This window comes from Notolepis coatsorum (assembly GCF_963971535.1).
Source record: "Notolepis coatsorum genome assembly, chromosome: 16".
In the NCBI taxonomy this organism is placed as follows: Eukaryota; Metazoa; Chordata; class Actinopteri; order Aulopiformes; family Paralepididae; genus Notolepis; species Notolepis coatsorum.
The window spans coordinates 495952-519750 of record NC_140180.1 but is presented as its reverse complement, the minus strand read 5'-3'; the positions used below and the strand labels follow the sequence as shown (position 1 = coordinate 519750).

At 46.2% G+C, this 23799-nt stretch overlaps 1 protein-coding gene across 1 annotated transcript in view; it reads right to left on the bottom strand.

The window, feature by feature from the left end:
- The window catches only part of ehd1a (EH-domain containing 1a), a 68659-nt gene that overhangs the window by 33868 nt on the left and 10992 nt on the right, over nucleotides 1-23799 (bottom strand). Inside the window, exon 2 of the mRNA XM_084331344.1 lies at nucleotides 414-511. Within this exon, the coding sequence (XP_084187470.1) occupies nucleotides 414-511 (98 nt within the window). The remainder of the gene's footprint in view (nucleotides 1-413; nucleotides 512-23799) is intronic.

The following is a 23799-nucleotide window of genomic DNA, read 5'->3' as shown; positions in this document are numbered from 1 at the left end:
CTATAAAGAGTAGACTACTAAAAAAAAAAATGCATTCCAACTTCTTTTTAATTTATTTATTTTTTGCGGTTATATTGCGGCGGTATGAAATATTACGCAAATTTGTGTGGTAAGGAAAATATCAATACCGCGGCAGCTCTAATTGTAAGTAAGTGTGCAATTAGCACCGTGCAATCCATTCTTTGTGGATCTAGCCCTCGAGCGTAGAGCGTATTTGACTCTCTCTCTCTGTGTGTGTGTGTGCATGTAGGTGTGTGTGTGCGTGTGTGCGTGTGGTGTCTCTGTGTGTGTGTGTGTGTGTGTGTCTCTGACCTCAGCTGATCCTCTGCTTCTCTCCTGACAGGATACAGTGTGTGTGTGTGTGTGTGTGTGTGTGTGTGTGTGTGTGTGTGTGTGTGTGTGTGACCTCTGACCTCGGCTGATCCTCTGCTTCTCTCCTGACAGGATACCAGGAGTGTCGATGATGCTGATGCTCTCAAGGACCGAGTTGGGCATCTGAGCACACATGAACCTGGGGGGGGGAGAGGGGGGAGAGAGAGAGGGGGGGGAGGAGAGAGAGAGAGAGAGGAGTCAGGTGAGAGTGGTGACACACTGATCAGATCACGTCACACTCTGCTGACAGACATGAGATGATGCAACAGGATGACATCACTGGAAAAGCCTTCAGGACTGGAACACAAAAGGCGAGGGGGGGAAGTGATGTTTGGTGAAAGTTAGATTTGCACTTTATTAATCCCAATAGGGAAATTCATTCTTGATTGATGATCAAGAGGCACCTTTTATTTGTTTTAAGTGAAGTTTGATGAAAAAGCAGGTTATTGCACTATTAATCCCAATAGGGACATTCATCTTGGCTTGATACTTTTTTTGTGTCAAATAAAAACATTTTTTTTTAGCTCTCAAGAGAAGAAAATCGATTAAAATCGTAAATCGGATTTTTTTTAAAAATAATCTGGGGTTTTATTTTTAGGCCATATCGCCCAGCCCTAAAACAACCTAATCAGCACTGGTCAGAGTAACTAACTCTATAAACAACCTAGTCAGCACTGGTCAGAGTAACTAACTCTATAAACCACCTAATCAGCACTGGTCAGAGTAACTAACTCTATAAACAACCTAATCAGCACTGGTCAGAGTAACTAACTCTATAAACAACCTAATCAGCACTGGTCAGAGTAACTAACTCTATAAACAACCTAATCAGCACTGGTCAGAGTAACTAACTCTATAAACAACCTAATCAGCACTGGTCAGAGTAACTAACTCTATAAACAACCTAATCAGCACTGGTCAGAGTAACTAACTCTATAAACAACCTAATCAGCACTGGTCAGAGTAACTAACTCTATAAACAACCTAATCAGCACTGGTCAGAGTAACTAACTCTATAAACAACCTAATCAGCACTGGTCAGAGTAACTAACTCTATAAACAATCTAATCAGCACTGGTCAGAGTAACTAACTCTATAAACAACCTAATCAGCACTGGTCAGAGTAACTAACTCTATAAACAACCTAATCAGCACTGGTCAGAGTAACTAACTCTATAAACAACCTAATCAGCACTGGGCAGAGTAACTAACTCTATAAACAACCTAATCAGCACTGGTCAGAGTAACTAACTCTATAAACCACCTAATCAGCACTGGTCAGAGTAACTAACTCTATAAACAACCTAATCAGCACTGGTCAGAGTAACTAACTCTATAAACAACCTAATCAGCACTGGTCAGAGTAACTAACTCTATAAACAACCTAATCAGCACTGGTCAGAGTAACTAACTCTATAAACAACCTAATCAGCACTGGTCAGAGTAACTAACTCTATAAACAACCTAATCAGCACTGGTCAGAGTAACTAACTCTATAAACAACCTAATCAGCACTGGTCAGAGTAACTAACTCTATAAACAACCTAATCAGCACTGGTCAGAGTAACTAACTCTATAAACAACCTAATCAGCACTGGTCAGAGTAACTAACTCTATAAACAACCTAATCAGCACTGGTCAGAGTAACTAACTCTATAAACAACCTAATCAGCACTGGTCAGAGTAACTAACTCTATAAACAACCTAATCAGCACTGGTCAGAGTAACTAACTCTATAAACAACCTAATCAGCACTGGTCAGAGTAACTAACTCTATAAACAACCTAATCAGCACTGGTCAGAGTAACTAACTCTATAAACAACCTAATCAGCACTGGTCAGTACGGCCCATGGCCCGCTTTACCCTGAGAGAGTGATACGGGTTTAATAGAGGAGATTTTAAGCCTCTTAACAAACACAATGACCACATAATGATACACAGTAGATAAGATAATGTGTCCTGTGGCACGTTCTGACTCATTGTTGTCCAGTAACTAGGACACACGTGGGTCCTCCTGGCTGTCCTCCGTGTCAACACGCTTGAAGACGAGAGAGAGAGAGATACAGAGAGACAGAGATACAGAGTGAGAGTGAGAGAGAGAGACAGAGAGAAAGAGACAGAGAGACACAGAGAGAGAGTGACAGAGACAGATACAGAGAGACCGAGAGACATAGAGACAGATACACAGAGAGAGAGAGACACATAGAGACAGAGAGAGAGACAGTGAGAAAGACAGAGAGACAGAGATACACAGAGAGAGAGACACATAGAGACAGAGAGAGAGACAGTGAGAAAGACAGAGAGACAGAGAGAGAAGAGACAGAGAGACAGAGATACACAGAGAGAGAGACACACAGAGACAGAGAGAGAGACAGAGAGATAGACAGAGACAGAGACACACAGAAAGAGAGACAGAGATACACAGAGAGATACACATAGAGAGACACAGATAGAGAGAGATACACAGAGAGAGATACACAGAGAGAGAGACAGAGAGACACATAGAGAGAGAGAGACAGAGAGACATAGAGAGATACACCTAAGAGAAGTCTTCTTTGATAAAATAAACAAAATTGATGCACAGTTTATCCATCTCCCTGATCACCAAAAGCTACTATACATGTGTGGGGAGAAAAGTCAGTGTACAGCATTAGCTGCAAAATATGTAGACGGTTGTCACAAAATAAGAGAACAAGCCCTGTAAATGTATCTGAGTGGCCACACTTGAAAAATGACTACCCGATCGAGTGACTATTTTGTAAATTAATATGTTTCTTGCTGATTGTCCTTACTGTTATTACTAATATGATATTTTATTGCTTAATATATATGTTATTGTTTGTATGTTGAACTTGCTTTGGCAATAAGTATGTTAATATTTCATGCCAATAAAGCCTATTTGAATTGAATTGAATTGAGATACACAGAGAGAGAGAGAGACAGAGAGAGAGAGAGAGACAGAGAGAGAGACACAGAGAGAGAGAGACAGAGATACACATAGAGAGAGAGAGAGAGAGAGAGAGAGAGAGAGAGAGAGAGAGAGAGAGACACAGACAGAGAGACAGAGAGACCGGATAAAAGCTGGTTCCTGGCCGAGGAACAACCCTCCAGACAGACGGACGGACGGGTTCTCTGAAGGAAACGCGTGGCCAGGAAACACGTGTGATTTCATTTTGAGTAGATGATGTGTTTCAGCACAGAGATGTGTTCTGGACGCTGCAGCAGCTGACGACGTGCCCAATAATGTTGTCCTTCAGTCCAGCAGCGACACAAGAGAGACGTTTGAGGTTTTTAAAGGCAGTGTGTGGGGGGGGGGGGGGGGGGGGGAGGGCATCAAACAGTTACACACATACAGATTCATGTGTTATGAATCATCAGGGCGAGCGAGGGCGAGCGAGGGAGAGCGAGGGCGAGACCAGGCAGACAGCCGTGGTGGAATCCTGCTCAGGACAAAGACAGACATTGTTAAAAAGGGAGCCTACAGTTCAGTTCAGTTCTCTCTCTCTCTCTCTCTCTCTCTCGTGTCTCACTGTCTTTCTCTCTCTCTGTGGCTCTCTGTGTCTCTCTCTCTGTGTGTCTCTCTCTCTCTGTCTCTCTCTGCGTCTCTCTGTCTCTCTCTCTCTGTGTCTCTCTCTCTCTCTGTCTCTCTCTCTCTCTGTGAAACACCAGGTTCACGAGACTCTGAGTGAACTGAGCCTTTTTACATTCCTGCAGTGACCACAGCCAGGAGCACACACACTGTGCACGCACACACACACACTGCACGCACACACACACACTGTGCACGCACACACACACACTGCACGCACACACACACACTGCGAGCACACACACTGCGAGCACACACTGCGAGCACACACACACACACACTGCGAGCACACACACACACACACACTGCGAGCACACACACACTGCGGGCGGCCGCGCACGACACACACACAACCCCTCAGAGGTCCTACACAACATACATAAGGAGAAAATAAAAGAATTCCAAGGACAAACGAGAAGTGAAAATAAATTATAGAGAGAGAGAGGAGAGAGAGAGAGAGAGAGAGAGAGAGAGAGAGAGAGAGAGAGAGAGAGAGAGAGAGAGAGAGAGAGAGAGAGAGAGAGAGAAAGAGAGAGATAAAGAGACAGAGAGGAGAGAGAGAGACAGACAGAGAGAAAGATAGACACAGGGAGAGAGACAGAGAGATACAGATAGACAGAGACAGAGTGATAGACACATGGAGAGAGGGAGATGGAGAGAGAGAGAGAGAGAGAGAGACAGAGACAGAGAGAGAGAGACAGGGGAGACAGAGAAAGACAAAGAGATAATGCTGCCCTGTGTGTGATGTTAGACAACATGGTCAGGACGCTCACATCAGAGCAACACACTGGCCTCTCCTCCTCTCCTCCTCTCCCTCCTCCCCTCCTCCCTCCTACCTCCTCCTCTCCTACCTCCTCCTCTCCTGCCTCCTACTCTCCTCCTCTCCTCTCCTACCTCCTCCTCTCCTCTCCTACCTCCTCCTCTCCTACCTCCTCCTCTCCTCCCTCCTCCTCCTCCTCCTACCTCCTCCTCTCCTACCTCCTCCTCTCCCTCCTCTCCTACCTCCTCCTCTCCTACCTCCTCCTCTCCTACCTCCTCCTCTCCTACCTCCTCCTCTCCTACTCTCCTCCTCTCCTCTCTCTCCTACCTCCTCCTCCTCCTCTCCTCCTCTCCTACCTCCTCCTCTTCCTCTCCTCCTCTCCTACCTCCTCCTCTTCCACTCTCCTACCTCCTCCTCCTCTCCTACCTCCTCCTCTTCCTCTCCTACCTCCTCCTCCTCCTCCTCTCCTACCTCCTCCTCTTCCTCTCCTACTCTCTTCCTCTCCTACTCTCTTCCTCTCCTCCTCTCCTCTCCTACCTCCTCCTCTCCTACCTCTTCCTCTCCTCCTCTCCTCCTCCTCCTCTCCTACCTCCTCCTCATCTCCTCCTCTCCTACCTCCTCCTCTCCTACCTCCTCCTCTCCTCCTCTCCTACCTCCTCCTCTCCTACCTCCTCTCCTCCCCTCCCTCCTCTCCTACTCTCCTCTCTCCTCCCTCCTCCTCTCCTACCTCCTCCTCCTCTCCTCCTCCTCTCCTACCTCCTCCTCTCCTACCTCCTCCTCTCTCCTCCTCCTCTCCTCCTCCTCTCCTACCTCCTCCTCTCCTACCTCCTCCTCTCCTACCTCCTCCTCCTCTCCTCCTCCTCTCCTACCTCCTCCTCTCCTCTCTCCTCCCTCCTCCTCTCCTCCTCCTCTCCTACCTCCTCCTCTCCTACCTCCTCCTCTCCTACCTCCTCATCTCCTCCTCTCCTCCTCTCCTACCTCCTCCTCCTCTCCTACCTCCTCCTCCTCTCCTACTCTCCTACTCTCCTCTCTCCTCTCTCCTCTCTCCTACCTCCTCTCTCCTCTCTCCTCTCTCCTACCTCCTCCTCCTCTCCTCCTCCTCTCCTACCTCCTCCTCTCCTACCTCCACATTGACACAAGGTACAGTAGCTGCTGTTATCACTCTCTTGCCCCCCCCCCCCCCCCCCGCCGTGTGGACGTCGAGTCACACTAACCTACTGTAGGGTTGCCGCGGTGATGTGAAATCTGCCATGACTAATAAACTCGTGACACAACACCGGTATTACCAGTAACACCAGACATTTTACAAAATCATGCTCAGTATTTGTACTAGAGCGCCTACCGTACTTTTTTCGCACTATAAGCCGCACCTGACTATAAACCGCAGCAGCTAAATTGAATGATGTGTACATATATAAGCCGCACTGGACTATAAGCCGCATGTGTTTTAATGTTTAATTACCATATGTATGGAGTGGAGCCTGCGGCTTAATTTGCCCCCACACGGGAAACCTCACCCGGCCCGGACACGGAAAGGATTGACAGATTGATTGCTCTTTCTCGATTCTGTGGGTGGTGGTGCATGGCCGTTCTTATATTGAGCTTTAAGTTCCCACCTCTACAGAGAATGACTCCCATTGGGACACAATACTGTCTGACAAATAACAAGAATTAACTTACAAGTTGTATTAAGTAAATAAGGGAACAGATAAATAACATTTCAATGCAGTAAAAAAAGCAATATTTCGATTTTCGGGTTTTGTCCACATATAAGCCGCACCGTTATATAAGCCGCAGGGTCGAAAAATGGGGGAAAAAGCTGCGGCTTATAGTCCGAAAAGTACGGTAGTTTGATCTTTAACGCTACGACTGGCTACATTGATCCACTGTGTCGGTCCGTCTACGTCTGTTGTTGATACATTTTAAATGACTAGCATCCATTTGTTGGACAGAGTTGATGTTAGGTTCTAATTAGGGATGTCCGATATTGGCATTAAAATGTAATATCGGAAATTATCGGTATAAACGTTTTTTTTTTTTTTTTACATTTATTTAACCTTTATTTACCCTGGCAAGTAAGTAAGAACAAATTCTTATTGTATTTATTGTAAAAAGTATGCATAATGTTGTGTTAATTCCACGACAAGAGATATGTAATGTTAATTACCTGAAATTATTCAGTTTCTTTGGGGGGGGGAAACCCTGCATATATCGGTATCGGTTGATATCGGTATCGGAAATTAAGAGTTGGACAATATCGGTATATCGGATATTGGTAAAAAAGACTATCGAACATCCCTAGTTCTAATGTAGGCGTGTAGGTGCTGAACTAGGTTTAGGGCTGAGCCCAAACGTTCGGACCTTCGTTCGTTACGTTGGCATTCGAATTAGAACATTATAATTTTTAATTTTTAATAATTAAAAAAATATATATATTATTATTATTTATTTTTGTATATGTATTTTTTTATGCATCTATTCATTCTGTTTAAACCAATGGGGTTTTTCTTCACAGTTGCAGATAAAGATTAGGCTACACTAATATTATAATATTGATGAGTTATATTCATTAAAGAAAGTTGATTTAATAAAAGAAAAAGACTAATTTAATCAGATGAATCACTTTATTCAAATTGAGGATTTAGTTTGAGGATATTTATAATAATAATAATAAAAAAAAAAAAAAAACGTTTTTTTTTTTTTATATATATATTTTTTTATTAAAAATGAAGGTTCGAATGTCCGTTCAAAAAACCCTGACAAAGTTCGAATCCCAAAAACAGGCTTCGGGGAAACAGCTTTACCCTGGTGCTGAACTAGCTTTAGCTACAGCGCTGTCACAGGTGCTGAACTAGCTTTAGCTACAGCGCTGTCCGCCTGTCCCTGGTGCTGAACTAGCTTTAGCTACAGCGCTGTCCCTGGTGCTGAACTAGCTTTAGCTACAGCGCTGTCCCTGGTGCTGAACTAGCTTTAGCCACAGCGCTGTCCCTGGTGCTGAACTAGCTTTAGCTACAGCGCTGTCCGCCTGTCCCTGGTGCTGAACTAGCTTTAGCTACAGCGCTGTCCCTGGTGCTGAACTAGCTTTAGCTACAGCGCTGTCCCTGGTGCTGAACTAGCTTTAGCTACAGCGCTGTCCCTGGTGCTGAACTAGCTTTAGCTACAGCGCTGTCCCTGGTGCTGAACTAGCTTTAGCTACAGCGCTGTCCCTGGTGCTGAACTAGCTTTAGCTACAGCGCTGTCCCTGATGTGGAGCTGTTTCCCCGAAGCCTGTTTTTGGGATTCGAACTTCCGTCAGGGTTTTTCGAACGACCGTTCGAACCTTCGTTTTTAATTATTTATTTTTTAACATTTCAACATTTTCTTTTTTTGAATACATTTTTTTTTTTTTTATATATATTTTTTTTTAATATCCTCAAAGTAAATCCTCAATTTGAATAAAGTGATTAATCTGATTAAATTAGTCTTTTTCTTTTATTAAATCAACTTTCCAGACCCAGCCCCAGCCCAGGGAGAAGCCCCAGCCCAACTAAATCAATTAAATCAACTTTATTTAATGAATATAACTCATAAGTTTCTTTTAATACTATATTAGTGTAGCCTAATCTTTATCTGCAACTGTGAAGAAAAACCCCATTGGTTTAAACAGAATATTATTAAAAAAAAAAAAATACAATTAAAATAAGAGATTTTTATTTTTTGTATTAAAAATAAAACATTCGAATGTTGATTTAGAATTCGAATGCCAACGTAACGAACAAAGGTTCGAACGTTTGGGCTCAGCCCTACCCAGGTGCTGAACTAGGTTTAGCTACAGTGCTGTCCGTCTAAAACTGGTCACTGCCGTCAGCACTCTGTGCTTCTTACCTACAAACTAGTCATGGTAAATGTTTGGCTTCTCACGTTACATATTCTTTTAAATCAGACATAAAACATGTAGCTATTCTTAATTATTATTAATATGATTATTATATCATGAGGTCAGCCTTTGTTCTATCCCACCTTTCATGAGACAGAGAGTGAGAGTGAGAGTGAGAGTGAGAGAGGAGAGAAGAGAGAGAGAGGAGAGAGAGAGAGAGAAGAGAGAGAGAAGAGAGACAGAAAGAGAGAGGAGAGACAGAGAGACACAGAAAGAGTGAAGAGAGAGACAGAGACACAGAGAGAGACAGAGAGACAGAGACACAGAGAGAGACAGAGAGGAGAGAGACAGAGAGAGAGAACATTGTCCTTAGCTCCGGGATCTTCCCCAATATCTGGAACCAAGGACTCATAACACCGCTCCACAAAAAGGGAGACAAATCTGACCCAAACAATTACCGTGGGATCTGTGTCAACAGCAACCTTGGAAAAATCCTCTGTATGATCATCAACCACAGACTCATACATTTCCTCACAAACAACAATACCTTGAGCAAATCACAGATTGGCTTCCTACCAAATCACCGTACAACAGACCACATTCTCACCCTCAGCACCCTAATCGACAACCAAATAAATAAAAATAAAAGCAAAGTATACTCCTGTTTCGTTGACTTCCAAAAAGCATTTGACTCTGCTGTACAAACTGTTAGATAGTGGCATTGGAGGGAAAACCTACGACCTCATAAAGTCAATGTACACCAACAACACATGTGCTGTGAGGGTTGAGGGAAAACACAGACTTCTTTCCTCAATGCCGTGGGGTTAGACAGGGGTGCAGTTTGAGTCCAACCTAGGGCTGGGCGATATGACCAAAAACTTTATCGCGATAAAATTATAAAATTATTTTCATTTAACTCGATATCGATAATTATCGTTGATATAATGTCTGTCAAGTTTAATTAACTTCTTATGCTGCTGCGAATGTCTCGAGTCGAGTTGATGTCGTCATCAGTCCGCGCACGTTAGCAGTTAGCCGACAAGCGGCGTATCTCATGACAATGTAATAAATATGACACTAAAATACTCTCTTCCGCCACAATATATTGAAACAACGTCCACTGTATACCCCACACTACTATAAACGTGGCCTCAGAATTCACGCCACACACATACTCGGCACGTAAATATATAAAACAGCGCCGTGCAAGCTAATTAGCCTAGCAAGCCTTGTTGTTGAGTGAGTCCTACCTCTGGGTCTCCTTCCGGGTCTACTTCGCTCTCGGCCATCTCCTTCACTGATTGGTTGTTAGTGCGTGTGCTCATATCCAAGCTTGGAATATCGATATATCGAAACTTTGCGACCACGTTTCATGTTTATTTCGAGGAAATTATTTATCGCGATAGTTATCGTTATCGTTTCATCGCCCAGCCCTAGTCCAACCCTCTTCAACATACACATAAATTAACTGGCAAAAACATTGGAACAAGCTGCAGCACCTGGCATCCCCCTAGCAAACACAGAAGTCAAAATGCCTACTGTTTGCAGATGACCTGGTGCTGCTGTCCCCAACAAAAGAAGGGCTACAACAGCACCTTGACCTTCTGCACAAATTCTCCCAGACATGGGCACTGACAGTAAATCTAACCAAAACTAAAATTATGATATTCCAAAAAAGACCCAGCCTACAACAACAAAAACACAAATTCCTCCTAGACACAATTTCCCTAGAAACCACAAAAAACTACACCTATCTCGGCCTAAACATCAGTGCTACAGGGAACTTCAACCAAGCTGTGAACGACCTGAGAAGGGCTTTTTATGCCATAAAAAGGAACATCAAGTTAGACATTCCAATCAAAATCTGGCTCAAAATATTAGACTCCGTCACAGAACCGATTTCCCTATATGGTTGTGAAGTCTGGGGCCCACTTGCAAAGCAAATGGGACAAACACCCAATTGAGACTCTGCATGCAGAATTTTGCAAATCCATTCTCTGCACCCAACGGAAAACACCAAATAATGCATGCAGAGCAGAACTAGGAAGATACCCACTAATCATCAAAATTAAAAAAAGAGCATTCAAATTCCACAATCACCTAAAAGAAAGTGACCCAGACACACTCCACAACATAGCCCTCACCGATATATTAGAGACCCTCGATAGATGCCCACTCAGCCAGATGGTTCTGGGACTCTGCTCACAAACACAAGCAGAGCCACCAGACAGAAGCCACACTGGACTAAATCAAATTATAAGAAAACAAAAAGAAAACTATCTGACACATTGGAAAGAATCAACCCAAAACCAGAGCAAATTGAAATGCTATTTGGCCCTAAACAGAGAGTACACAGTGGCAGAATACCTGAGCACTGTGACTGACCCAAAACTAAGAAGATCCTTGACTAGGTACAGACTCAGCGAGCACAGCCTAGCCATCGAGAAAGGCCGCCATAGGCAGACCTGGCTCCCAAGAGAAGACAGACTGTGCACCCACTGCACACAAGATGAGGTGGAAACCGAGCTCCACTTCTTAACAACCTGCCCACTATACCAAGACATCAGAGACATATACTTCAACCTGCCCACTATACCAAGACATATACTTCAACCTGCCCACTATACCAAGACATCAGAGACATATACTTCAACCTGCCCACTATACCAAGACATCAGAGACATATACTTCAACCTGCCCACTATACCAAGACATCAGAGACATATACTTCAACCTGCCCACTATACCAAGACCTCAGAGACATATACTTCAACCTGCCCACTATACCAAGACCTCAGAGACATATACTTCAACCTGCCCACTATACCAAGACATCAGAGACATATACTTCAACCTGCCCACTATACCAAGACATCAGAGACATATACTTCAACCTGCCCACTATACCAAGACATCAGAGACATATACTTCAACCTGCCCACTATACCAAGACATCAGAGACATAATACTTCAACCTGCCCACTATACCAAGACATCAGAGACATATACTTCAACCTGCCCACTATACCAAGACATCAGAGACATATACTTCAACCTGCCCACTATACCAAGACATCAGAGACATATACTTCCCACAAATTGCAAACACCCAAAGAGACTTTGAAAACATGGACAATAACTCAAAACTCCCATACCTACTGGGAGAAATACAACAATGTGCAAACACAGCAGCAAGATTTGTGAGCTGCTGTGACAAGAAAAGGACATCCAGCGGAATGCAACCACCATAAAGACTGTACAAGAAATTCCTTCTGTAATGTACTGATTCCTTTTGTTTTCTCTGTTTGATTGTTTTGTTTGGCTTTGGCTTTGGCCATGTAAACGTATGTTTCCCATGTCAATAAAGCCCTTTTGAATTGAATTGAATTGAGAAGAGAGAGACAGAGACACCGAGAGAGAGAGAGAGAGAGAGAGAGAGAGAGAGAGAGAGGAGAGACAGACAGAGAAACAGACAGACAGACAGAGAGACAGAGAAAGGAGAGACAGACAGACAGACAGAGAGACAGAGGGTCGACAGAAAGAGAGACGGACAGAGACGGAGAGAGAGACAGAGAGAGAGAGAGACAGAGAGAGAGAGAGACAGAGGGTTGGATATCCTGTGGTGTCATATTACCAAGGTTCCAACTGCCAAGTAGAACACAAATATACAGACCTCTCTCTCTCTCTCTCTTATCCAGAGTGGAATCTTGGCTGGGATTCCCTTTCCGACTGTTTGGACCAACATTTTCCATGGAGAGTTCTCTAGAAAAACCCTCCTCTCATCGACCGAGCCACTCTCTCTTATGTTCAAAGACAGAGCGAGCGAGCAAGCGAGCGAGAGAGAGGGGACCCCCCACCCCAGTACAATACAACTAAAAGTGCAAATGTAACAGTAAAGTGCAATAGTAATATACAATGTACAGGTGATTAAACTGGGTATAAAATATATAAATGAGTACTACCGAGTAATAGTGCTAATCAGATGTACAGAGTTAGATACATTTACATATGTAATGCATAGATAATTAGATATATTATATAATACAGATGTAACAAGGATTGTTGATGTTCAGACAGATGTGTATATTTATATATATGGTACTAAGAATAAAGAAATATATATACGGTATATACAGCATTGCAATCATGCAGAGTTATATGGGTTATAATAACTAAGTATGAAGGAATACTGATCCATGCACGGGTATGGACTTTCACTATACAGCCATTCTGTCATTCACAATATATACATTACCGACGGTGATGTTGATTTAGAATTAGAGTGTCGACGTTATGAATGAACTATTCGGTGCGGCCCTGATGGAATGTGAGTGGAAAGCTAACTAGTAGGGGTGGAAATCACCAGTTTCATCACGATACGATACGATATCGATTCTTTGGACAACGATACGATATTTGCCGATATCACAAAGTCTGCCACGATACGATACGATTCAATTCAGGTGCCTGCGATCGATATGAGGCGATATTATGTGCCCATTTAACACAATCAGTCACATTTAGATCAACTAAAAAAAGGCTACGGAAATATCAATTGATGTTTTTATTTTTTAGCTCTTCCAGACATTTAAATGAAAAACAATCTATTGTTTTTAATACAAATAGACCTCCTGTTAACTTTTTATATATTGAGCTTTAAACTTTAAGTAAAATGTTTTGGAACTCACAACATGCAAGCTAAAACCCTTTCCTCTCCCAAACTTCCTACAATTGTTTTATGTTGCATGATGATCATGAATACATATATTATGTATTCATGTTTAAATATCAACATTATCTGTCCATCCTCAGTAACACACACACACACACACACACAGAATGCCCCTCACGCAACCCAGTCCCCCACAGAAAGGTAGACTGCCCAGTGCCCCCACCCTTGCTCTTTCCCAAGTCCCCTCTCCTCTCTCCTCTCATGGTTAGCTGCAGTGCTTAGCATAGTTAGCTCACGCTAACGCAACGTTCATTTCGGTATTTAACGCGACATATTGGGCATAAAGGAATGGAGAGGATGGAAAGCATGTTAGATGCATTTAACCCCTTGTGGGGAAAAAACAGGCACTTATTTCGGGCTAAATAGGCGGACTCTGAAGCAATGCTATCTAACGTCTACACACGGAGCTGCGCTGAGCTTGTTGTTCCGGCCGGGCGGAAATGCTCACGAGGGGATTTTCAAAATAAGAGTATCGCAATATGAATCGATCTTTTTACGTTGCATCGATCCTATTTGATTATTGATAATAGATCGATATATCGATCTGGATCGATGTATCGTCCCACCCCTACTAACTAGTAGCGTAACTAGCATCACGTGACCTCTGGATCGCCGCTGCCCAGCCTCTATACCTGCGACCCAGAGGTCAGGCTGCGGGTTGACCCCGGGGGTGTCTTCCTCCTGAAGCGACCCCCCCCCCCCCCCCTCGTGGCCCCCACTTCCCCCCCGGAGGACGAGGCAGAGGAAGCTGCTGAGGGCTGTGGGGAGGTGGTGGACGGGGGGGCTGTGCAACTACGGCTGTTTTCCACACGTTCTGTTTCCTTTAAAATCTTGTGTGTGCCGTGTGTGTAGTGTACACACTGTGTGTGTGTGTGTGCGTGCGTGTGTGTGTGTGTGCGTGCGTGTGGATGTGTGTAGTGTACACACTGTGTGTGTGTGTGCGTGCGTAAGCCCCTACTGCTAGCAAAGTGCAGAGTCAGAGGGCTGGAATAACAGCCAGTGAGCAGAGCAGGACAGAGCAGAGGAGAGGAGAGGAGAGGAGAGGAGAGGAGAGGAGAGGAGAGGAGAGGAGAGGAGAGGAGAGGAGAGGAGAGGAGAGGAGAGGAGAGGAGAGGAGAGGAGAGGAGAGGAGGAGAGGAGGAGAGGAGAGGAGAGGAGAGGAGAGGAGAGGAGAGGAGAGGAGAGGAGAGGAGAGGAGAGTAGGAGAGCAGAGGAGAGGAGAGGAGAGGAGAGGAGAGGAGAGGAGAGCAGCGGAGAGGAGAGGAGAGGAGAGGAGAGGAGAGAGGAGAGGAGAGGAGAGGAGAGGAGAGGAGGGGAGGGGAGAGGAGGAGAGCAGGGGAGAGGAGAGGAGAGGAGGAGAGAGGAGAGGAGAGGAGAGGAGAGGAGAAGGACAGAGCAGAGGAGAGGAGCAGAGAGCAGAGGAGAGGAGAGAAGGACAGAGCAGAGGAGAGCAGAGGAGAGGAGAGGAGAGGAGAGGAGAGGAGGAGGAGAGGAGGAGAGGAGAGGAGAGCAGGGGAGAGGAGAGGAGAGGAGAGCAGGGGAGAGGAGAGGAGAGCAGAGGAGAGGAAGAGAAAGGAGAGGAGAGGAGAGGAGAGGAGAGGAGAGGAGAGGAGAAGGACAGAGCAGAGGAGAGGAGCAGAGGAGAGGAGAGAAGGACAGAGCAGAGGAGAGCAGAGGAGAGGAGAGGAGAGGAGGAGAGGAGAGGAGAGGAGAGGAGGAGAGAGGAGAGGAGGAGAGGAGAGGAGGAGAGGAGGAGAGAGGAGAGGAGAGGAGAGGAGAGGAGAGGAGAGGAGAGGAGAGGAGAGGAGAGGAGAGGAGCGGAGGGGAGGAGAGGAGAGGAGAGGAGAGGAGAGGAGAGGAGAGGAGAGGAGAGGAGGACAGAGGAGAGGAGAGGAGAGCAGGACAGAGGAGAGGAGAGGAGAGGAGAGGAGAGGAGAGGAGAGGAGAGGAGAGGAGAGGAGAGGAGAGGAGAGGAGAGGAGAGGAGAGGAGAGGAGCAGAGAGGAGCAGAGAGGAGAAGAGAACATAACAGAGCAGAACAGGGCAGAACAGGGCAGGGCAGGCTGCACTCTGGGGCCAGAGAGCGGAAGTCCAAACTCTGCTGACGCGCTCCTTTATGGACTAGCGGAGCGGCGCACTGAGGCCCCGGAGGCTGCAGCGCTGCTGGGCTGGAGGAGGGGAGAGGGAGGCCTCCTAGACCCAGGCTGTACCAGAGGAGGAGGGGGGAGAGAGGGAGGGAGGGAGGCCTCCTAGACCCAGGCTGTACCAGAGGAGGAGGGGGGAGAGAGGGAGGGAGGCCTCCTAGACCCAGGCTGTACCAGAGGAGGAGGGGGGAGAGAGGGAGGGAGGCCTCCTAGACCCAGGCTGTACCAGAGGAGGAGGAGGAGGGGAGGAGGGGAGAGAGGGAGGCTCCACTCCCTGCGCCAGCTTAAACAGTGTGGTGTGTCCAGGGAGGCGATGCTCAGCTTCTACAGAGCCACTGTGGAGAGCGTCCTCACCTTCTCAGTGACTGTGTGGTACGGAAACACCACCGTCCATGATGGGGGACATCTAGAAAGAACTGTACGCACAGCGTCACAAATCATCTGCTGTGATCTCCCCTCTGTGGCCTCCATTTATGCCACACAAATCAGGCGGAAAGGGGAGAAGGTGATCATCAGGGACCCTTCTCACCCTGCTTACGACCTCTTTAACCCCCTTCCCTCTGGCAGAAGACTCCAAAGTCTCAGGTGCAGGACATCCCGTTTTAAAAACAGTACATACCCCGAGGCTGAACTAAAGTACAAATGTTCAGGCACTTTGCACCACAAGGGCTAGCACCAGCCGACAGGCACTTTAAGGCAATATGCACTTTAAGGCAATATGCACTTTAAACTGGAACACTGAGCAATTTATTTTAGGTACTGTTGCATTTTTTCTTTTTAATTGTTTGTGTAAAACTCTTTATTGTGGGGATTGTATTCTTGTGTTTTTATATTGTATTCTTGTGTTTTTATATTGTATGTTTTTAACATTGTCTGTACTGTATGTGGCACCAAGACAAATCCCAATCAACAGTGTTGAAATGGCAATAAAGTTTCTATCTATCTATCTATCTATCTATCTATCTATCTATCTATCTATCTATCTATCTATCTATCTATCTATCTATCTATCTATCTGTACCAGAGGAGGGGGGGAGAGAGAGGGAGAACAGGAGGAGGACCAGAGGAGGACCGCATTCCTGTCCGTTGGTTTATTTTTAAACTCTGTCCAACAAATGGATACTAGTCATTGAAAATGTATCAACGACAGTCGTAGACGGACAGACAGTGGATCAATGTAGCGGCGTAGCGTTAAAAAGACAGATATGGGTGTAAGTAACGATTCGACCTTGCAACGATTCGATTACGATTCTTCAGTCAGGATCAGTTAATTCCCCCAAAAAAATGTTGAATACACAAATGTGGCTGCGGGGGGGAACTGAGTCACTCAGCCAATAATTTCGATTATAATCGATTCTTCTAACATATTCAAATCGATGCATCGAATCGAACACATTAGAATTGATGCATTTCGATTAATCGACGCATCGTTACGCCCCTAGTTAACCCTTTCACTGCCACACGACAGAAGGTTAGCCCTTTACTATCACACGACCGACGGCGATGCTCCATCATTAGCATCATTAGCTCCGCAAATGCGGAGCTAATGATGCTAATGACGGAGCATCGCCGTCGGTTGTGTGATAGTAAAGGGCTAACCTTCTGTATTGTCACAGTGAAAGGGTTAACCGGCTGTCGTGTGGCAGTGAAAGGGGATCAAAGTAACTGCGCTGCGGTGCAAAGCGGACGTCCCGGGTTCGACTCCCGGACCCGGCGACCCTTTGCCGCATGTCCTCCCCCCCCCCCTCCCCCCCCCATATCTCCTCCCATCCTCCCTCTCTGCCGAGTCGGCCCAACAATAAAGCATACCGGTGTTGTTGTCACGAGTTTATTAGTCATCATGGGAAATTTCACATCACCGCGGCGACCCTAACAGAACACACACACACCTTAAAGAAGGGGGGAATTATTACACGCCCAATTTAAGAATGCCTCCCTATGGCCTCTAAGAAGACGACGGTCCAAACATATCATCAGTGAGAACAAACGCCTCTCTCACACAACCAGCGCTCTGCGGAGCCACAACACAGAGGCCTCCCACTCAGCGCGTCCAGAGGTCCAGACCACGTCATCACGCCTGATGTGGAGCCGCGTCCCCAGAAGACAGCTTTTTTGGGATTCGAACTTCGTCAGGGTTTTTCGAAAAAAATATAATAAATAAATATCCTCAAACTAAATCCTCAATTTGAATAAAGTGATTAATGTCATTAAATTAGTCTTTTTTTTTTTTTTATTAAATCAACTTTCTTTAATGAATATAACTGCAACTGTGAAGAAAAACCCCATTGGTTTAAACCAGGGGTCTCAAACTCGCGGCCCGCGTGCCAATTGCGGCCCGCTGGATGATATTTTGCGGCCCCCCAGATGATTTCCACAGTCATTTTGCAGTCATGTCATCACAAACACTGGCATTTAAAGGGTACAAATAAAAAAATGCCTGCACCAGAATGCAGGAAATGAAGTCTTTGTAACACAAAATCTCCTGGTGGGGGACCCCCAGACCCCCTGCTTAAAAAGTGGCCTGACTGGGGCTATATTTCGCACTATATTTCCTGGCCTGAATGATTTCCCCAGTCCGGTCCTGGTTAAAAGCCTCCAATGCTTATCAGTGTGTGTGCGTTTGAACATTTGCATGTTTCAACCATACATTTCCATAAACATTTTAATAAATACTTGAACCCCTTTGTGTGGAATATTTGATGCGGCCCAGCCTCACCCAGACTCTACCTCCAGCGGCCCCCAGGTAAATTGAGTTTGAGACCCCTGGTTTAAACAGAATGAATAGACGCATAACAAAAATATATAAAAAAAAAAAAAAAAAATGTTTTTTTATTAAAAGATTTAAATTCGAATGTTGATTTAGAATTCGAATGCCGACGTAACGAACGAAGGTCCGAACGTTTGAACGTTTGGGGCTCAGCCCTAAGATGACATCACAGGTTTCACTGTTACCTCCTCCAGTTTCTGGCTTTGATGAGAGGAAGTAACTCATGCGGTAAATGGCTGCATAACAGCTTTTATCCAAAGCGCTTCACAATTTGTTCCTCACACATTTGTACACGTTCACTCACACGTTCACACACCCACGACGGCGTAGAGGACGACCACGCAAGGTGCCGACCTGCTCGCTTGAAGCCTTTTTACAACGCATCGCCGTTTCCGGGTTCCCGTTTTGCGCTCCGATTGGCCAGGTCATGTGACATGAGCGCCAATCGTAGGACGGCAAGTTTCTACACCGGTTAAGCTTAGGCACTCTTCGAAGTTGGTTAAGGTTAGAGTTTGTCTTAGAGCAGGGCGATAGAACACCAGGTAGTTTGCAGGCTTTTCGACGCGGAAATGGGCAAACATGCTATTGGGCGCACATGTCACATGACCTGACCAATCAGAGCGCCGGACACGCGGATGCGTTGTAAAAAGGCTACACGCGACCTGCTCATCGGTGGCCGTCTTGCTCGAGGACACGTCGCCACGCTGCTGCCCAGAGGAGCCGGAATTCAACCAGGAACCGCCTTGATTACCAGGCGACCGCTCTACCTCCTGAGCCACTGTCGTTCCCCAATATTATATTCATGAGGTCTTGATTGAACTGACCGAGGAAACAACATGCTGGACAGTCAGTGACTGACAGACAGACAGACAGACAGACAGTGAGACAGACAGACAGACAGACAGACAGACAGACAGACAGAGAGACAGTGAGACAGACAGACAGACAGACAGACAGACAGACAGACAGACAGACAGACAGACAGACAGACAGACAGACAGACAGACAGACAGTGAGACAGACAGACAGACAGACAGACAGACAGACAGACAGACAGACAGACAGACAGACAGACAGAGAGACAGTGAGACAGTGAGACAGACAGACAGACAGACAGACAGACAGACAGACAGACAGACAGACAGTGAGACAGACAGACAGACAGACAGACAGACAGACAGACAGACAGACAGACAGACAGACAGACAGACAGACAGACAGACAGACAGTGAGACAGACAGACAGACAGACAGACAGACAGACAGACAGACAGACAGACAGACAGACAGTGAGACAGACAGACAGACAGACAGTGAGACAGACAGACAGTGACTGACAGACAGACAGACAGACAGACAGTGAGACAGACAGACAGACAGACAGACAGACAGACAGACAGACAGACAGTGAGACAGACAGACAGACAGACAGACAGACAGACAGACAGACAGACAGACAGACAGACAGTGAGACAGACAGTGAGACAGACAGACAGTGGCTCGGCAGGTAGAGCAGGACTTCGTCTGGTTATCCAGAGGTTCCCGGTTCGATTCCCACTCCTCCTCCCGTGTGTCGACGTGTCCTTGAGCAAGACACTTAACTTAACCCCTAACTGCTCCCGATGAGCAGGTCAGCCTCGCCTCCGCCGTCGGTGTGTGAATGTGTGAGTGAACGGGGAAAATGTGAGGAAGTGAACGGGGAAAATGTGAGGAACAAGTTGTAAAGCGCTAAAAAGAAATTTGTCAGTATGAAAATCAAATGTGATCTGAATAGTGAGATCTTTTCTTTTTTTCTCTCTTTTATTCATTATTATTATTATTATTATTATTATTATTATTATTATTATTATTATTAAATGTATTCTTGGATTGTGCGTTTCTTGTATAATGGTATAAATTATTATTTGTGTAAATTAGGTTGTACGCCGACCATTAAGTAAATACTTGTTTAGTTTAGGAATAAGGGGCAGGTAACTATAAGATTTATTCTTCTTCCTGCTCCTTTTGTCCATGGAATGATATTTATGATTGTGTAATGAAGAAACTCTGATTGTATGATTCCATGTGGCAAATAAATACTCTGAACTTACTGAACTGATAAAAGCTGCCGTATAAATGCAGCCATTTACCATTTAATGTGGCTGCGGCTCCTCTGTCACTGTTCCGTGTGTGACGTGTCGGACCGTCTCAGGCCAACGCTGATAAGAGGCAATCTAGTAAAAACAACAAGTCTGAAGACTCTGGACTAATGTTAATTCACCAAATTGAAAAAAACAAAGAGGACGTTTTTTTCCCCCCAATAACATTCTGGTCCGAAAGAGGGCATTGTTGACGGAGAAACCCCTTAACAACGGAGGTCTGTGTTTACCCTCCTCATAAATAACTGCTTACGAGACGTGACAGGCTTATCTAAGCCTCGACGTTAAACAGTAATCTACGGTGTGTGTGTGTGTAGACTATGGTTAGATGAAGCAGAATCCTAGACACATCATTTAACCCCGGCCATGTCGGGACATGTGAGCTCCTCGTAGAGAGAGAGAGAGGGGGAGGGAGGGAGGGAGGGAGGGAGGGAGGGAGGGCAGAGCGGAGCGGCACCGTTATCAAACTGACCCTTGTCCTGCTTCTATGAGTAAGAAGAGACACAGCCGTCCATGGAGCCGGGAGGCCAATCTAAACACGGTTGTTTTCTGAAGAGGAAAATGGAAAAGGGCCAGTTAACCGCTTTGTTCCATAACAGGATTTCTGCGTAATGGTTCCGTTCTTCTCACACAAAAAAAAGCTTCATGTTAGGGCCGCCGCTCGATTATATGGTAAAAGATTATAGTCACGATTATCTTGCTTGATATTGAAATCACGATTAGTAAACAACATGACTACTCATTGATTTGAGAACATCACGTGGGCAACGTGGAGGTTCGTTTAACCTTTGACCTTTCTTGTCGACCAAATGCCGCCTTCTAGACCCACGCTTCACCGGAGTTACCGAAGACCTTTGAAAATAACTGGAGAAATGCGCCGTGTGGCTAGGGTTGGGCACCGTTCACATATGAATCGATACCGGTACCCAGCGGTACCTTTGTTCTGTATTTTAGTAAAACATTTTGTATCTACCTACCTCAGTTGTAAAAAAAGAAAATTCAAAACTTAAAATAATTTAGAACAATCTGTTGATATATATATAATATTGCAGTGAGCGTCATCTGCATCTAGCTTTGTAAAAGTGTAACCACACTTGTGACCGTTCTCTGCTTGCCATCGCCCCCGACTGCTTTGTTGTTGAATCAAGTCAAATCCTAGGTAAGAGTGTGTTGTGCGCGTGAACGTTGACGTGAACATGCGGCACGCTTCATAGGTTTCGTGTTTATTTTTTACCGAAATGTGGCACCTGCGGATCTCACGTGAATCGGTACTCGGTTAGTACCGAAGTGATTCGGTCGATACCCTTAAAAGTACCGGATGCGGTATCCATCCATAGCCGTGGCTCCTCCCACTCAACACAAGCGCTATTGGGGCTTGGTGGGGGAGGGGGGGGGCTTATCTCGATGATCTTGTTTTCATGATCGTGGGAAGCCAAAATTTTAAACTAAATTCGATTAATCTCCCAGTAGGCCGGTACGAGCCGATGCTATCATAACTATCAGTATATACACGTTATACCAAAACCTAGGTACTTTTTTCCCATACTCGTTGACCTCACTTTGCGCTCGTCTACCGGCTCCGGGCTGCATTTTTCGCCCATCATCCAATACAACGTTCGAAAGTTGAATTTGCCGCCTTTCGATCGCCACCACACTCAACCAATAATTGCGTGCTTCGGGTCTCGAGTTACAAGACGATATTATCCGGCGAGCGTCGTTCGACCGGCCGCTCCGTCAAGTGGCCACGTCCGGTTCTGAACTGAACGATCACCGTTGTAGCCGAGGAGCGTCCGCTCCGACAGAGATCCCAGGTGGAAGGGATAGCGTGGGGGAAGTCGACGAAGAAGTCCTTTTTCCCCCGACTCAAGCGTCAGAATGAATGGAAGTGGGCGGCCATTTTGGGATAATCACGCTGTATTTTTACCGGTACACACGTTACAAAAACCTTTCTCAAACACTCATTTTCCGTGGGGATTTTTATAAATGTCGGACCTGTACTACGTGAGACTTCAGGCTCTGGATCCGCTGTGTTTTCCAGCTCCTACCTCTCAGCTGGAACTTAAAAACAGGCATCTCGCAACAACCACTAAACAGAAATGTGAGTAAAACACAACTTTTACTTCAGTGTGTTCAAACCTATGTTACTCTATTTCATTAGCGCTCAAAGTGATTTCTCTTTATTGCGTTAGCAACTTAAGAATGTCACCTTTCAAAGGAGACCAGACTCATGTGTGTGCTACATTACATTATAAGTATAAAGTATAAAGTTAAGCTTTGCACACAAAAAAAAAGGTACGCAGTCGTCAGAAACTACAAACAGCCCCGTTTCTTGCCCGCCCTAATGTTTAAGAGGTTAAAAGGGGTCAGTATTATTAGAATGTCCAATGTTGAATACTTCAGATATAAATAACACGTCGTCCACCACGCCCAGTACAAAAGGAGCGGCTGAAAACCACCGCGGGACTACTTTGCCGACGGTGAACCCATTGACACGAAGAAGCCTGGATGCAAAAGGTGCCAATAAACAGTGTCCCTGCAAGAGAGGAAACACTTAAAACCTCGCCAAGCACCTCGGTGACAGACACCAGCACCGCTCCAAGCACCTCAGTGACAGACAGACACCAGCACCGCTCCAGGGAGGAGGGCGGAAAACAACCACCGGTTGGCGGAAAAGCAACGTTAGCCAACTCCTTGTGCTGCAGGCGCCGTGGGGTCAGCCGAGGAACTGAGGACGGAGCTGGAAGGAAACAAGACTTCATGATCAACCTCCACCCTGCGACCAGGGCTGGGTGTCGCCTAGTGGTGGGGCTGGGTATCACCTAGTGGTGGGGCTGGGTATCACCTAGTGGTGGGGCTGGGTATCACCTAGTGGTGGGGCTGGGTGTCACCTAGTGGTGGGGCTGGGTGTCACCTAGTGGTGGGGCTGGGTATCACCTAGTGGTGGGGCTGGGTATCACCTAGTGGTGGGGCTGGGTATCACCTAGTGGTGGGGCTGGGTATCACCTAGTGGTGGGGCTGGGTGTGGCCTAGTGGTGGGGCTGGGTATCACCTAGTGGTGGGGCTGGGTATCACCTAGTGGTGGGGCTGGGTGTGGCCTAGTGGTGGGGCTGGGTATCACCTAGTGGTGGGGCTGGGTATCACCTAGTGGTGGGGCTGGGTGTGGCCTAGTGGTGGGGCTGGGTGTCTCCTAGTGGTGGGGCTGGGTGTCACCTAGTGGTGGGGCTGGGTGTCACCTAGTGGTGGGGCTGGGTGTCACCTAGTGGTGGGGCTGGGTATCACCTAGTGGTGGGGCTGGGTGTGGCCTAGTGGTGGGGCTGGGTATCACCTAGTGGTGGGGCTGGGTGTCACCTAGTGGTGGGGCTGGGTGTGGCCTAGTGGTGGGGCTGGGTGTGGCCTAGTGGTGGGGCTGGGTGTCACCTAGTGGTGGGGCTGGGTGTCACCT